General features: G+C 37.2%; 1 protein-coding gene across 5 annotated transcripts in view; it reads left to right on the plus strand.

The window, feature by feature from the left end:
• PLD5 (phospholipase D family member 5) overlaps positions 1 to 15,556 on the plus strand; it is a 374,767-nt gene that overhangs the window by 208,212 nt on the left and 150,999 nt on the right. Inside the window, exon 1 of one of the 5 annotated variants that reach the window (XM_043924366.1) lies at positions 13,314 to 13,424. The exons of the other annotated variants lie outside the window; for them this stretch is intronic. Coding sequence (XP_043780301.1) covers positions 13,381 to 13,424 — 44 coding nt within the window. The 5' untranslated portion in view covers positions 13,314 to 13,380. Of the gene's footprint in view, positions 1 to 13,313; positions 13,425 to 15,556 lie in introns of those variants that run through there. 5 annotated transcript variants of the gene reach the window in all.

Consider the following 15,556-nt stretch of genomic DNA (forward strand, 5'->3'; position numbering starts at 1 on the left):
TTCCTGAATCAGAAGCTACGGGAGTAGAATGAAGCCATCTATCTTTTAATTAGGCCTCTAGATGTTTGAACTGCTGTTAACCATTGTGTTATAACAGATGTGCTGGTTTAAAATGCTTGAAGATTTTTCCCTCTCCTTATAATGAAAGCGTAGTTGTATAGGACCTCTCCTTATAATAGAAGCATAGTTGTATGATGTAATGTCATCTGCAATTTTGGAAACTAAGAAAGGGCTACAAATGAACTTATCTATAGAACAGAAATAGAGTTACAGATGTAGAAAATAAATTTAGGGTCCCTGGGGAGTAATGGGGGAGTATAAATTGAAGATTGACACATACATGCTGTGGCTGCTTAGTCACTTCAGATGTGTCCGACTCTGTGCGACCCTATGGACTGTGGCCCGCTGGGCTCCTTTGTCGATGGAATTCTCCAGGCAAGAGTACTGGAGTGGGTTGCCATGTCCTCCTCCAAGGGATCTTCCCAACCCGGGGATCAAACCTGGCTCTTTACATTGGTAGGCAGAGTCTTTATCCCTGAGCCACCTGGGCAGCCCAGGTCATTATTAGTTATCTATTTTATTTATAGTAATATGTATGTGTCAGGGTGAGCTTCCCTGGTGGTTCAGTGGTAAAGAATCAGCCTGTAATGCAGGAGACTCAGGTTTGATCCCTGGTCGGGAAGATACCCTGGAGGAGGGAATGGCACCCCACTCCTTATTCTTGCCTGGAAAATCCCATGGACAGAGGACCCGGCGGGCTACAGTCCATAGGGTCACAAAGAGTTGGACATGACTTAGTGACTGAGCGTGCCTGCAGTAATGACCTAACGTATAGTAAGGGAACTCTAAATACTCTGTAATGGCTTACATGGGGGAAGAATATAAAGAAAAGTGAATATATGTTTATGTGTAACAGATTCACTTGGCTGTACACCTAAAACTAACAAAGCATTGTAAATCAACTATGCCCCCAATAAAAATTTTTTTAAATAAATAAAAAATAAAATCTCAAAAAATTGAAAGGAAAACACCTTAAATACAAAAATAAAAATTTCCTTAATAACTTGTGGTGGCAAAATCTTACCTAAACTAGCATTTGGCTACTGAAGGTCTTTATCCTGCTTGGAGTGAATATTCACATTTTCACTGTAAAGATATGAGTGTTTTTGATTATTTGTTTATAGTAAATACATTATAGACAGACTTGGACCTAGGAGTTTCAAATAAAGGTTATGGATCAGTTTGGTGAATAAAGAGCACTTGGCAGCAGTTCTGGAAGCCTGAGTTCAAACCAGCCCCAGGTCTGCCTCAGGCTTGCCCTGCTACCTTGAAAAGCAATGCGATCTCTCTCTACCTCAGTTTCTTTCCTCTTAAACTAAGGATCAAAGTACTGAATCTCACAATCTCTTCCATCACTAACTCTCTGTGGGGGCAATATACACTGAACACAGATTTGTGACATTCTCTTGATCCTGGTATTTCAGTTGCAAATTACTATTTATTTGATACCAAAAGGCTAGCCACCTGCCTCTTCTTGGTGCACAGAAGCTAAGTGTTCTGACCACATCTGTTCCTGTGAATTGAAAAAAGGAAACTTTTTGCTTCCCTAGAGAAGCAAACATAAAAAAACATTGTTTATGTTATAGGGGAGGGAGGGCTAAGAAACAGATGTGACTTTTTTTTTTTTCTTTAAGGCACTGCTAACAACCATTAAATGCAGGAGGATTTGGTTTTATTAAGTATGCTAGAAGAGAAGTGAAAGAATCTCATTGGTCTCTCTGGGAAGATTTCAAGAGATAGGGGTCACATATGTCTGTGCACCACTTGTAGAAGAAAGTGGATGAGACAAGTATCAAAATTATGGACTACCTGCTCACAGCACATGTTTAGGGAACATGAGATGGTGCTGACAATCTTGCTGCAATGGAGACTCTAATACTTGACAACATTTTGCTATCATTATTGCTGCTGACTTATGCCACAGCCACATACGAATGCTTTGGGTTTAGAGCTCCTGCTGAGGGTGACTTTTTGCAGAAAAAAAATCAATCCTATAACCAAGTAAGCTTTGACATTTAAGTGTGGACACTAAAAGAACTGTTAAGAGTGCTATTATCCTGATTCAGATTTTGCATAGCAAGATGTTCTCTTTGACCTTCTCCAGGTAAAATATTTTTCCACACTATAAAAATAAAAAAAAAAACCCAATAAATTATTTATTCCACTAAGAGAGGACCTTGCTTAAAATTCCATATTAAATAATAATAAAAGCCTTGGAAATTTCCATTTTCATCCTTAAACTTGACCAGTGTCAGAGAGGAAGAAATTTATCCTCTATCCTTTTAGGTTTTTCTGACTGGTCTAAGAATTAAGTTGACAGACAGATTAACAAGAAAAGTCAAACAAAAGTTTAATAACATGGATACATAGGAGAAACCCAGAAAAACTGAGTAACTCGCCAAAAATGGCTGAAGTCTTCCCCTTAAATTCCATATGTGTGTGTATGCTCAGTCGTGTCCAACCAAGTTCCTCCTCCTTCAAAATGGAGGAAGTCATTAAACATGGAGATGGAAGAGCAAATGTTTGGTAAATAATATTTGCTGTGCCATGCAGACACAACGGGATAACAGAGTGGACTCTGATCTCTGGGTCCTGGCAAGTATTGCCCACCTACCCCATATTCTTTGCAGATTTTTCTAGGGATAGCTCTATTTTGATAACAAGCCCTCTATCTAAAATATTTTAGGTAGCTTCAAGGAAAGTCAAAGTTTCTTTTATTTTTCTGAACTTGAGAGATTAGGCTTACTATTTTCCTATGGGATAAAGTTTAGGAAGTATGTTGAAAGGTTTTAAATACTTAAAAATAACTAATTGCTTAAGCTATTTCTAATAATAATAGTTTGAAAACATTAAGATGTTTAGATTTTCATGTTTTTCCCTCTCATTTGACATGCTTTAAACTGAAAGTGCATTGCTTACATTTAACTGTGATTTCATAATAGCAAATTATTTCTGATATTACATATAATATCTATGTATATATATACATACAACTTGTAATAAAATTAGTGAGTTTAAATGGTTTTCTGAGTTTTAAAATGTATAATTTAAAATTTTTACTTGGGAAGGGACCTTACATTGTACCTCTAAGGTCCTTGTCAGTTTGTTGGTGAGTGAAGTTGTTTTCAAAGAAACAATTTGAGTAGAAACAGACTGGCCTAGAACCAAGTTCCTGTGACTCTTAGTTTAGCATTCTTTTTCTTAAACACTAATGTCTCCTGTGCAGATTCTAGTTATACCTTATAAATTAAATTTCCAAGATTAAAGAATTTCAAGACTGAAGTTTTTCATAGACTAGTTGCAATGAGAACAAATATAAAATATAAGGTGATTGAAACCCAAATTTATAGCTTCTAGGATACTACTTAAATTAAGAAGTTAATTATAATGTGGATATTAGTGAAAGGTTTATTTTTCATTATTTAAATGTTTACATATTAATAAGAAAATAGCACTTTGATGTTCATTTTCCTTGTGTCTATAATACCTAGTGACTCTATCATACTTTATAATAGAGCTCATAAGTTTTAAAATATATCTAAATTCATCAGGAGTTCAAGTAGAGACATTATACACCTTGGAGCATTGAACACTCTTAGAGGATTGATAACAGCTGCTGGAGAAAACTGAAGATAGATTTGGCTAATTAATGTGACCATTTCAGGATCGAAAATCCATCAGAGTATTGATGGAGTATAGACAGTCATAAGTAGAAGTAGTAAATATATGTTTATTTAGTAAAGATGGAGGAGAAACCTAGTTCACCAAGTTTATTGGTGATAGTACTTCACTCTTATACTGACCCAGTCAGCACCAAGACTGGATTTTCACTGTTGTCCTTGCAAGGTCATATGCATACACAAGAGAGGGGCTTCCAAGGGGTACATGTTGAGGGGGGCAGATTTTGGCACCAGAGGAAACAATTCTTCTAAAGAAAACTGAAAACTGATTCTTCTACTACCATGTGACTTTGGACTTCTTACACTGTTTCCCCAAGCCTCACTGTCTTCATCTTAAAATATAGGACTAGTAATACCTGTGTCACACGGTAGTGTAATATGATCATGTCTGCACAGTACTTATAGCACATGGACGTAATAAATGGCAGTTTTACTATCATCATCATCATTTTTGCCATTTTTCAATATACAGATATATTAGGAAAGAAAACAGCCCCTCCAATATGTCTCCTATCATACAGAACACTTCACTTTGGGGCACCAATTGTGTGGGGGTTTTCCACCCCCAGCATTTCTGTGCAACACCAGCTGAGTGTCCTACAATTTAACTCAATTCTGACACTGCCTACCTGGATATGGCATCAGGTCCCACAGGTGAAGAACACTGTCCCACAGACTGCTCCTTATTTAAGACGCCAATACCAAGTAGTAGGTGCCCAGGCTTGGCCATAACTTTTGTCCAACTTGACTACAAATCAGAGGTTCCCATGACCTCTTCCCCTTGGATTCTGTTACTTGCTAGAGCAGCCCACAAAACTCATGGAAGCACTTATGTTTACCAGTTTATTAAAGCATGTGGTAAAGGATACAGATGAACAGCCAGATAAAAAGATACATAGCGTGAAGTCTGGAGGAGTCCGGAGTACAGGAACTTCTGTCCAAGTGCTGTTGGGTTGGACCACTCTCCCCATACACCCACCTGAAAATTCAAACTCCATACTATTGGTATTTTTATTAGTGGTTTCATCACATAGACTTGACCAATCATTAGCTCTGTTTTCAGTCCTTATTCCTTCTCAAGAGAATGGAGGGCAAGGGTGAAGATTCCAAGCTTCTGCTCATGCCTTAGTCTTTCTAGTGACCAAGCCTTGCCCAGACACTCACCAGGAGTCACCTAGAACAAAAAACACTACTGTCACTCATCTTAGTACCTTACAAGGGTTTCAGGAGCTCTGTGTCAAAAACTGGGGGGCAGTGCTCTCTCTGTGTATATATTTTGTTCTATCATTTTGCAACAGATATATGGATATTCATGTATATATTAGAAGAGTTTCTAGTGTTTATGATTTTGTCCATTTCCTAATTTCACATTTTTCTGAGTTGACCACATCTTTTTGGCAGATAGAGATCAGCTACACAAAGAAGTTCGTTCAGGCCTACATGGTGCTGTGTACTGCTAAAATAATTAAAACATAGGAATATTTGGCTTAATATTCTGTCTCCAGAACACATGCACTGTTAGCACCTGGGGTATCCTTTTAGTGACATTTTAATCTCTCATCAGGAGTAAATCAGCCATGCAACTTAACTTTGCTCTATGAACTGATAATGGTGAAAGTTAGTCAAGAGCCCACATCTCATAACTCCTTGATTCCTCCTCTGAAAAGCTTGATATGATTTCTCTATCAAAAATTAATGGAAAATGCCATTTCCTGACCAAGGATTGGATATGTGTAGATGTCATAAAAAGATTTCATGGGATGAGTTAAGTTTTACTGAAACTTAATGTTTTCAGTCTGTACCTTTTAGGTATTCATGCTTGTGTACATAAATTTATGTATGTTAACAAACTTATATTTTCCTTGGTATGAGTAAGGTTTTCTGTTTGTTACATAGTGGGTGAGTTAGTTTGTTTATGGAACATATTTGAATTTTAATTTCTATGTTCTTCTTTTTGAGGGGTAAACACTTGTTTATGCAGGCAGTGAGGCATAGGCTCCATTCAGACTAACACTGGATAGAGGCTGCCACTTCTTGCTTTCAGAGCAGTTTCACAGCTTGGCCTCTGACTCCTGCCAGAAAGAGCCAGCTGCAGCAAAAGGATGTTCCATATGAACCACAGGGAATTCCTTGAATGTAAGCTTTGTGGAATGGACATGGTTCAGGATAGTAGTGTCTGTCTGGTCCATTGTAAGAAGATCAAATGCCACATTTGTGTGGGGGTATTACCTAACCATCTCAATTTTCTACCACCCTCTTCTATTGCCTTCAGTCTTTCCCAGCATCAGGGTCTTTTCCAGTAAGTCAGCTCCTTGAGTCAGGTGGCCAAAGTATTGGAGCTTCAGCTTCAGCAACAGTCCTTTCAATGAATATTCAGGGTTGATTTCCTTTAGGATTGACTGGTTTGATCTCCTTGCTGTCCAGGGGATTCTCAAAAGTCTTCTCCAACACCACAGTTCAAAAGCAACAATTCTTTGGCACTCAGCTTTTTTATGGTCCAACTCTCACATCCATACATGACTACTGGAAAAACCATTGCTTTGATTATATGGACCTTTGTCAGCAAAGTGATGTCTCTGCTTTTGAATATGTTGTTTAGGTTGTCATAGCTTTTCTTCCAAGGAGCAAGCATCTTTTAATTTCATGGGTACAGTCACTGTCCATAGTGAGTTTGGAGCCCAAGAAAATAAAATCTGCCACTGTTTACATTTTTTCCCATCTATTTTCCATGAAGTGATGGGACCAGATGCCATGATCTTAGATTTTTGAATGTTGAATTTTAAGCCAGCTTTTTTACTCTTCTTTTTGACTTTCATCAAAAGGCTCTTTAGTTCCTCTTCATCTTCTGCCATTAGGGTGCTGTCATCTGCATAGCTGAGGTTATTGGTATGTATCCCAGCGATCTTGATTCCAACTTGTGCTTCATCCAGCCTGGCATTTCTCATGATGTACTCTGCATATAAGTTAAATAAGCAGGGTGACAATATACAGCCTTGACACACTCCTTTCTAGTTCATTGTTCCACGTCTGGTTCTGACTGTTGCTTCTTGACCTGCATACAGATTTTTCTGGTACAACATCAAATATACCAACTTTCACATTATTGGAGTCCCAGAAGGACAAAAGAAAAGGGATCTGAGCAACTATTTGAAGAGATAATACCTCAAAACTTTCCTAACATCGGGAAGGAAAGAATAACCCAAATCCAGGAAGCACAGAGAGGCCCTGGCAGGATAAACCCAAGGAGAAGGATGCTGAGACACATCGTGATCATACTGACAAAAATTAAACAGAGAAAATACGGAAAGCAACAAATATTATGCTAGGGCATTCCCATAAGATTATCAGCAGATTTTTTTCAGTCAGAATGCAGTAACATGATATATCTTAAACGATGAAAGGGAAAAACCTTCAACCAAGAATACAGCAAGGCTCTTGTTCAGATTCAATGCAGAAATCAAAAGCTTTACAGACAAGCAAAAGCTAAGAGAATTCAGCACTACCAAACCAGCTTTACAACAAATGCTAAGGGAACTTCTCTAGGCAGGGGAGAAAAAAAAAAAAAAGGTCACAAGTAGAAACAAAATTACAAATGGGATAGCTCACCAATAAAGGCAAACATAAAATAAATGTAGGAAATTATCCATACACAAACATAATCACAAAACCAGCAATCATGAAAAGAGGAGATTGCAAATGCAGAATATTGGATGTGCATTTGAAATTAAGAGACCAGCAACTTAAAACAAGCTTGTCTATATATGACTGCTATATCAAAACCTCATGGTAAACACAACCCAAAAAGCTACAATAGATGCACAAACACAAAAGAAAAATAGGAATGCAAACACAACACTAAAGTTAGTCATCAAATCACAAGAGAAGAGATCAAAAGAGGAAGAGAAGAAAAGCTACAAAAGCAAACCCAAAACAATGAACAAAATGGCAATAGAACATACATATCAATAATTACTTTAAACAAAAACAGATCAAATGCTCCAAACAAAAGACATAGATTGGCTGAATGAATACAAAAACAAAACCCATCTATATGTTGTCTACAAGAGACCCACTTCAGATCTAGGGACACAGACAGACTAAAAATGTGGGGATGGAAAAAGGTATTCCATGCAAATGGAAATCAAAAGAAAGCTGTAGTCACAATACTCGTATCTAACAAAATCGACTTTAAAATAAAGACTGTTACAACAGATAAGGTAGGACAGTATGTAATGATCAAGGGGTCAATCCAAGAAGAAGATGTAACAATTGTAAATATTTATGAACCCAACATTGGAGCACCTTAATTCATAAGGCAAATATTAACAGCCATAAAAGGAAAAATCAACAGTTATACAATAGTAGGGGACTTTAACACCCCACTTTCTTCAATGGACAGATCTTCCAAACAGAAAATCAATAAGGAAACATGGGCCTTAAATAATACATTAGACAAATGGATTTAATTGAAATTTGTAGAGCAAAAAGTAGCAGAATACACATTCTTTTCAAGTGCGCATTGAATATTCTCCAGAATTGACCACATGAGGGGTCACAAAGTGAGGCTTAATAAGTTTTTAAAAATTGAAATTATGTCAAGCATCTTTTCCAACCACAATGCTGAGACTAGAAATCAACTACAAGAAAAAAACTTTAGGAAACACAAACACATGGAGGCTAAACAATATGCTACTAAGTAACCAATTGCTAAATAACCAATATACTAAATACCAATAACCAATACTAAAATAACCACTGAAGAAATTTTAAAAAAAAACCTAGAGATAAACTAAAATGAAAGCATAATGATCCAAAACCTATGGGATGCAGCAGAAACAGTTATGAGAGGGAAGTTGATAGCAATACAGTCTTACCTCAGGTAACAAGAAAAATCTCAAACAACCTAACCTTACCACTAAAGCAACTACACTGTGGGTGAGCATGTAAATTGGTGCAACCACTATGGAGAACAGTATGGAGGTTCCTTAAAAAACTAAAAATAGAGCTACCATTTCATCCCACAGTCCCACTTCTGGGCATATATATGGAGAAAATCATAATTCAAAAAGATACATGCCCCCAATGTTCATTGCAACACTGCTTACAATAGCCAGGACATGGAAGCTACTTAAATCCAATCGACAGAGGAATGGATAATGAAGATATGGTACATATATACAATGGAATATTATTCAGATATTAAAATCATGAAGCAATGCCATTTGCAGCAACATGGATATACCTAGAGATTATCATACTAAGTTTGAAGTAAGTCAGATGGAGAAAGATAAATATCATATGATTTTGCTTGGATGTGGAATCTAAAACATGATATAAAGGAACATATTTACAGAACAGAAATAGACTCAGAGACTTAGAAAACAAACTTATGGTTACCATAGGGAAAAGATGTAGGGGAGGGATAAATTAGGATTAATTTACACCAGTATGTTTAAAATGATAATCAACAAGGGCTTACTGTATATAGCACAGGGAACTCTCCTCAGTATTCTGTAATATCTTAAATGGAAAAGAATTTGGAAAATAATAGATATATGAATATGTGTAACTGAATCATTTTGCTGTAATAGTTTCATTTTCAAACTAACACAGCATTGTAAGTCAATTATTGTTGTGCTTCTTCAGTTGCTAAGTCATGTCTGACTCTCTGCGACACCACATACTGCAGCACACCAGGCTTCCCTGTCCTTCACCATCTCCTGGAGTTTGCTCAAACTCATGTCTGTGAGTTGGTGATGCCAACTATACTCCAATATAAAATAAAATTTTTTTATAAATTATGGTTGAAGATTGTGTCTTTTGTAAAATAAACAAAAGAAAACAAAAACACAGAAATGAAAATGCAGACTGTGAGAGAATAAATCCTAACAGAAAAGGACTCTGCTTGTCTCTCTAACATTTCCTGTTACGAATTCATCCCCCAGGGTATTTATGGATGTGATTCATTGAAGATACATTGAGAATGTGGGAAGTAAGTTGCGTTTTATACCTCTGCCTGGGTTGTTTTTTTTTTTTTTTTTTGCTTTGAAAATTGGAAGTGACAGCGGAACATAATGGTTAAGAGGATATAGTCAGCAATCATCCTACCCAGGCTCCATCACACACTAACCCTTGGACACATTACTTAAACTTCTCTATTTCTCAGTTTCTTCATCCCCCAGATGGGAATAATTACAGTACCTGCTTCTACAAATTCTTGTAAACATTAATTAATTTAGTAAATCTTAACCTAATGCTGGACACAAAATCAGCCCTCAATTGAATATTGTTCAGTTAAAGTATTAATGGTAGTAGTATAATTACTCTATTGACAGATGTCAAAGGGTAATAACTGACTTGCATGCAAATCTGTTTTTCCATTAGGCCTTTTGCACTTTAGCCATTTCATTTTCAATCATCTGGCTTCCTACTGTGTGTTTCTGAGGACAGTGTCAGGGTCTTTTCATCCATGAGCTCCCTACTTCTTTGTTCACATCTTATATTGGTAAAATATCAAAAGGTAGATGCATGTGTTGTACCTTTCTTTTTCTTTTTTGTCTTTATGCACTCTGGCTCCTTTCTCCTCTGATGGTTTCTTCCTTTCTAGGCCAGTATCAAGAAGTATTGAGCCATGGACAATGGCTTTTCTGTCACTGTAGGTATCCTTGCTGACATGGACAGAGTGGAGTGTAGAGCGAGGAGCATCTTCACCTCTTCTCCAGACAAAGTTCAGATCTCAAGCCAAGCTGACCTTCCCTCTAGTGCAGCAGCTTCTGTTCTTCAACATCACTCTACCTGTTGCTTCCATAGACCCAAAGGATGTGGAGAACCTTCTCAGATTAAGACCAGGACCTAACCTAGTGTTGGGCAATGCACATGAGCTCAGACAGACCTGAGTTTAAATCCCTTCTGTGTAGCTTTCTGTCCAACTGGGTGACATCTGGCCACTAGGAGCCTGGCTCTCTTCATCTCCAAAATTGAGAGCATGCCTGTCTTAGTGTCTCTTTGTGATAATGGTGCATGATATTACCTGTGAAAGTACTTTTAAACTTTAATATACAAAGAAAGGATAATTGCTACAATAATAACCTTTCTCATGCTATACCACCACTCTCCATAAAGAAAAGCATAGTTGTTCTTTGCTTAATACAATTATAGACCAGGAATTAATGAGGCTTTAATCTGAACTTTTTAGATTTATACAAACAGGGATCTGCTATTGTCAGCTCAAACTCATCATCATATTCTCTGCAGTTGTTGTCTCATAAAGTTGACTGAAAAGTTAATATAGGGCTTTCCTGGTGGTCCAGTGGTTAAGAATCCACCTGCTGGTGCAGGGGACACAGATTGGATCCCTAGTCCAGGAAGATCCCACATGCTGAGGGGCAGCTAAGCACTCGCACCTCAACTACTGAAGCCCACATAATCTAGGGCCCATGTGCCACAACTACTGAAGCCCACAGCTAGAGCCATATTCCACAGCAAGAGAAGCCACTGCAATGAGAAGTCCTCACTCACCACAACTAGAGAAAGCCTGTGTGCAGCAGTGAAGACCCAGTACGACCAAAAATAAATAGATGAAATAAATGAATAATGATAATAAAGTAATTTTTTTAAATTAGTGTAATTGAAACACTTGGTGACAAAAAATAAGAAAGCATCAAAAACTGAAACCAACATCAAAAAGACACAAGAGACAGCTTCCAGGGGCCTCCATTGGCAATACATACAACAATTTGAGCATCACAATGAGTAAAGGCAGTAACAGACTATAACACTTTGAATTTTTAAAAAAGAATCCATAATTGCATACTGATAAAATGAGTATCTTTTTAAAATGTAAAAAGATGTGATGGGACATGAAAAACATTTTCCTTACAAAATACTTCCAACCAACATATATAAAAATGATAGAAAATTATCAACAGGTATAATAAAAATAGATTCAGATACAAATCATAAATGGATAGAAGCCAAATCAGTGAGTAAAATGTTGGGAAAGAAAATATTTGTGCCATCTGAAGGCACCTCTGCACAAATCACTTATTAACTATAGAGGAAGGATGGTCCTGCTCAAACTGAAAAAATCTAACAGACACCCCCTTGATCAAGTGACCAAACTTAACATCACCAGTAGTGGGACAGCCCAATATCATGTGCTACCTCATATGATGCACTTAGAAGGACACATTATGTGTGTACTGTTCCTACCAAAAATACTTATCCTAAATACTTATGAGTCAATAACCAAGCAAATCAAATCCAGGAGTATTTAGCAAAACAACTGACCTGGGCTCTTCTGAATTGTCAACATCATGGTAAACAAAACAGGAATCGGCTAGGGAACTCTTCTAAACTAAAGAGACATGACAACTAAGTGCAATGAGTAAACTTTGATTGGATCTTAGATCCCAAAAAAAAAAATAAGAAATAGAAGGCATTATTGGAACATTTGTGGGATTTTAAATATTAGATAATAGGACCATAAAAGTGGCACAGTGGTAAAGAATCTGCCTACCAATGCAGGAGATGTGGGTTGGATCCCTGGGTCAGGAAGATCTTCTGGAGTAGGAAATGGCAACCTGCTTCAGTATTCTTGCCAGAAAAGTCCCATGGAGGAAGGAGCCTGGAGGGCTACAGTCCATGGTGGTCACAAAGAGTCAGACACATCTGAGTGACTGAGCATGCACACAATGTCGTAGTTAACTGTGTGATAATTGTATTTCGTTTAGAAACCTGGCCTCCTTGTTAGAAATGCATACTCAAGATTGAGAGAATTATCCCACTGTCTCTAACATTACTCTCAAATGGTTTACTAAAAATTGTGTATGTATATGTATAGCATATATAATAGTCTTTCTTGAAATATAGTATTCACTGTACTATTCTGCAACTTTTTTGTGGACTTCAAATTTTTCAAAATTGGCTAAAAATTGTTAAGGCAAATCCCTAATTACTTTAATATTCAGCCATGTTCTTCCCTATGCCAGATTAAGAATGATTTGGATCCTGTTAGTCAGCCAGGCCTTTCTGGTATCCTTTCTGCTGTCTTTCTCAAGTAAACTCACCTTGACCCAATTCTCAGAAAAAATGAAATGTCAACTGAAATAAAAAATGCACAACGTGAGAGCTGTGAGTTTCATTTTTTTTTATGGACTTACTGAGGACTATAGCCCAGGAGACAGCCTCTCAGATAGCTCTGAGGAAATGCTCCAAAGAGGTAGGGAAGAGGCCAGGATATGTGTGATTTTGGCTAAGGAATATGTGTCATCCAGCATACATTTTGATAGAAGGTTGCTGCTAGTCATGAGGAACAGATACCACAGTTAGTGATTTTAGTGCTTTTCCAAGTATTGGAAAATGCAAGAGCCTGGCTTTGTAAAAACCTTCTCCTAAATATGCCTAACTATCTAATGACCTGTTTTGCCTGTTTTCCCAGGGCACAAAGTGCCTCATCCTGGTCTGCACCTTGAGCTCCTTTCAGGATATAATGTAGGTCAGGGAATCCATCCTTGTAGAGCCAGATGGTGAGTAACACTCCTTCTGTTTACAGAAAAATATATCTCACTTATATTAAAGCCAGCTCAAGAGGTCTGTATCAACTACTTCCACATCCAGCACTGGCCATTGAATCTTCCGTATGAGTAGCAGGACATCTTCTACCTCAATCTCAGAGACTCCAAGGTACTTTGGGAAGATTAACATTTGCCTTGTCAATCCTGGGCTTTAATTATAGCCAGATGACCCACAGTAAGGGTACAATGCCTGTATCATTTTATTTCTGAGTGCAAAACTAATTGTATTGATGAGTTGTGGCCATCTGTTCAGCTTCATTGATTGTACCATCAGATAGCCAAGATCTAAAGAATGAATGTCAATGAATTGACTATAAAGCACCTGTGTAGATCATCATCTCATAATAATGATCTGTTACACTCACACATGAAATAAAGTTCACATTCTCTCTGAAAATGTCAAGTAGGTCCCAGATATAAGAGTCTTTTAACCAATATATATAGACTCTTTTTAGTAACTGTGTTATATCAGTTTAAGAACTTGGAGAATTTTTTTTTAATTATAAGTTTTCAGACTGTAAATTACTTTAAAAATTTATCTATTATTTAGTGCTCACTACGAAGCAAGCACTTTCTTTACATTGATTATCTCCTCTAAAAAAGTAATAATTTTTTTTCCAAAAGTGGAAACAGATTTTAAGAGGTTAGTCATTTGTCGAAGGTTACGTAGCTAATAACTGGCAGAGCTGAGTTTTGTCTACCTTATTCAAAATCTTTTTGTCTTAAACATTTCTCTATAATAATAGCAAAGTCATATGTATGTGAAAATATAATTTATAAGGATTCTTGTGCTTATCAACACAAACACACATGCCAAATTTTAAATAAAGTTAGCAGATGCCAGGGTTCCCTTCTTTGTAGCTTTTAAGAAAACTACAGCTATTTCTTTGAGAAGGTTAGATATTGTTCCTGAACTGAAAGAGAAATGTTGATGATCACATTAAGTTTGGAGAGTACAATGCATACTAAGAGCAGCTAGAATTCTACTGTAAAAATCTATTAACAATATAATATTTATTCCATCTAAATTCCCTGGACTCACAGTTTCAATCATTTGTAGTGGTCTCTCAGTACCATCAAAAGAGGCATAAAAAAGATTTTTGCTGTTTGTGTCTCTGTATATTCAACTTTTTCCCTGTTATTAGGTGTCAGAAATAGTGCCATGCCTTTGGGCATAATTCACTTAGAGAAGGCATGCAGGAATTCAGGGATTTGCCCAAAGGTGAGTTTTGATGATTTCTGCCCACTTTTTGCCTTGCTTGAGAAAGAAGAGTATAACAGGGCTGCTATCCATGGGACTGAGCTCTGTGTTATTTCTGTGTGTTATTTCGATTCAGGACCCTGTAGAGCAGCTCGCTGTTGGTTGTTAAAGGAAATACAATGATAGGTCACAAAAGTAAGTCCAGTCATTTCAAGGCTGATTTCTAAAGACCTTTTCTAGCAGTGTATAGGAAACAAGTGCTGAGTTACAGAAGGAACAGTCAAGTTCTCCAGGTAAAATGAGAGAGGAGGAAAGTGAGGTGAGCAGAGTTTCCCCAGAATTCATTACCAAACATAGGTGTGGTCTCCAGATCTTTGGTGGTGTCTCTATTTTTATATTTAGTATAAATTCATGATTTACTTTTCTATTTAGTAAAAACCAAATAATAATAATAAATTTGATCTTCTTTGACTTCCAGGAAATTTCACTCTTCTTTTCTAGTCTTTCAAAAAATTTCTTGTCTTCTTCACCTGCCCCACTTTCTCTGGTTGTTTTCTAGATGTTCTCTAGATGTGATTTGTTGTTCTTTAGTTGCTCAGTCATGTCTGGCTCTTTGCAATTCCATGGACTGCAGCATGCCAGGCTTCCTTGTCCTTCACTATCTCTTGGAGTTTGCTCAAACTCATGTCCATTGAGTCAGTGATGCCATCCAAACATCTCCACCTGCCTTTCAGCCTTTCCCAGCATTAAGGTCTTTTCCAATGAGTCAGCTCTGCACATCAGGTGGCTAAAGTATTGGAGCTTCAGCTTCAGCATCAGTCCTTCCAGTGAATATTCAGGACTGATTTCCATTAAGATTGACTGTTTGATCTCCTTGCTGTCTAAGGGACTCTCAAGAGTCTTCTCCAGTACCACAGTTCGAAAGCATCAATTCTTCAGTGCTTCTTCATGATCCAAATCTCACATCTGTACGTGACTATTGGATAAACCATAGGTTTGACTATACGGACCTTTGTTGGTAAAGTGATGTCTCTGCTTTT

This window comes from Cervus elaphus, chromosome 14 (assembly GCF_910594005.1).
Source record: "Cervus elaphus chromosome 14, mCerEla1.1, whole genome shotgun sequence".
Classification (NCBI taxonomy): Eukaryota; Metazoa; Chordata; class Mammalia; order Artiodactyla; family Cervidae; genus Cervus; species Cervus elaphus.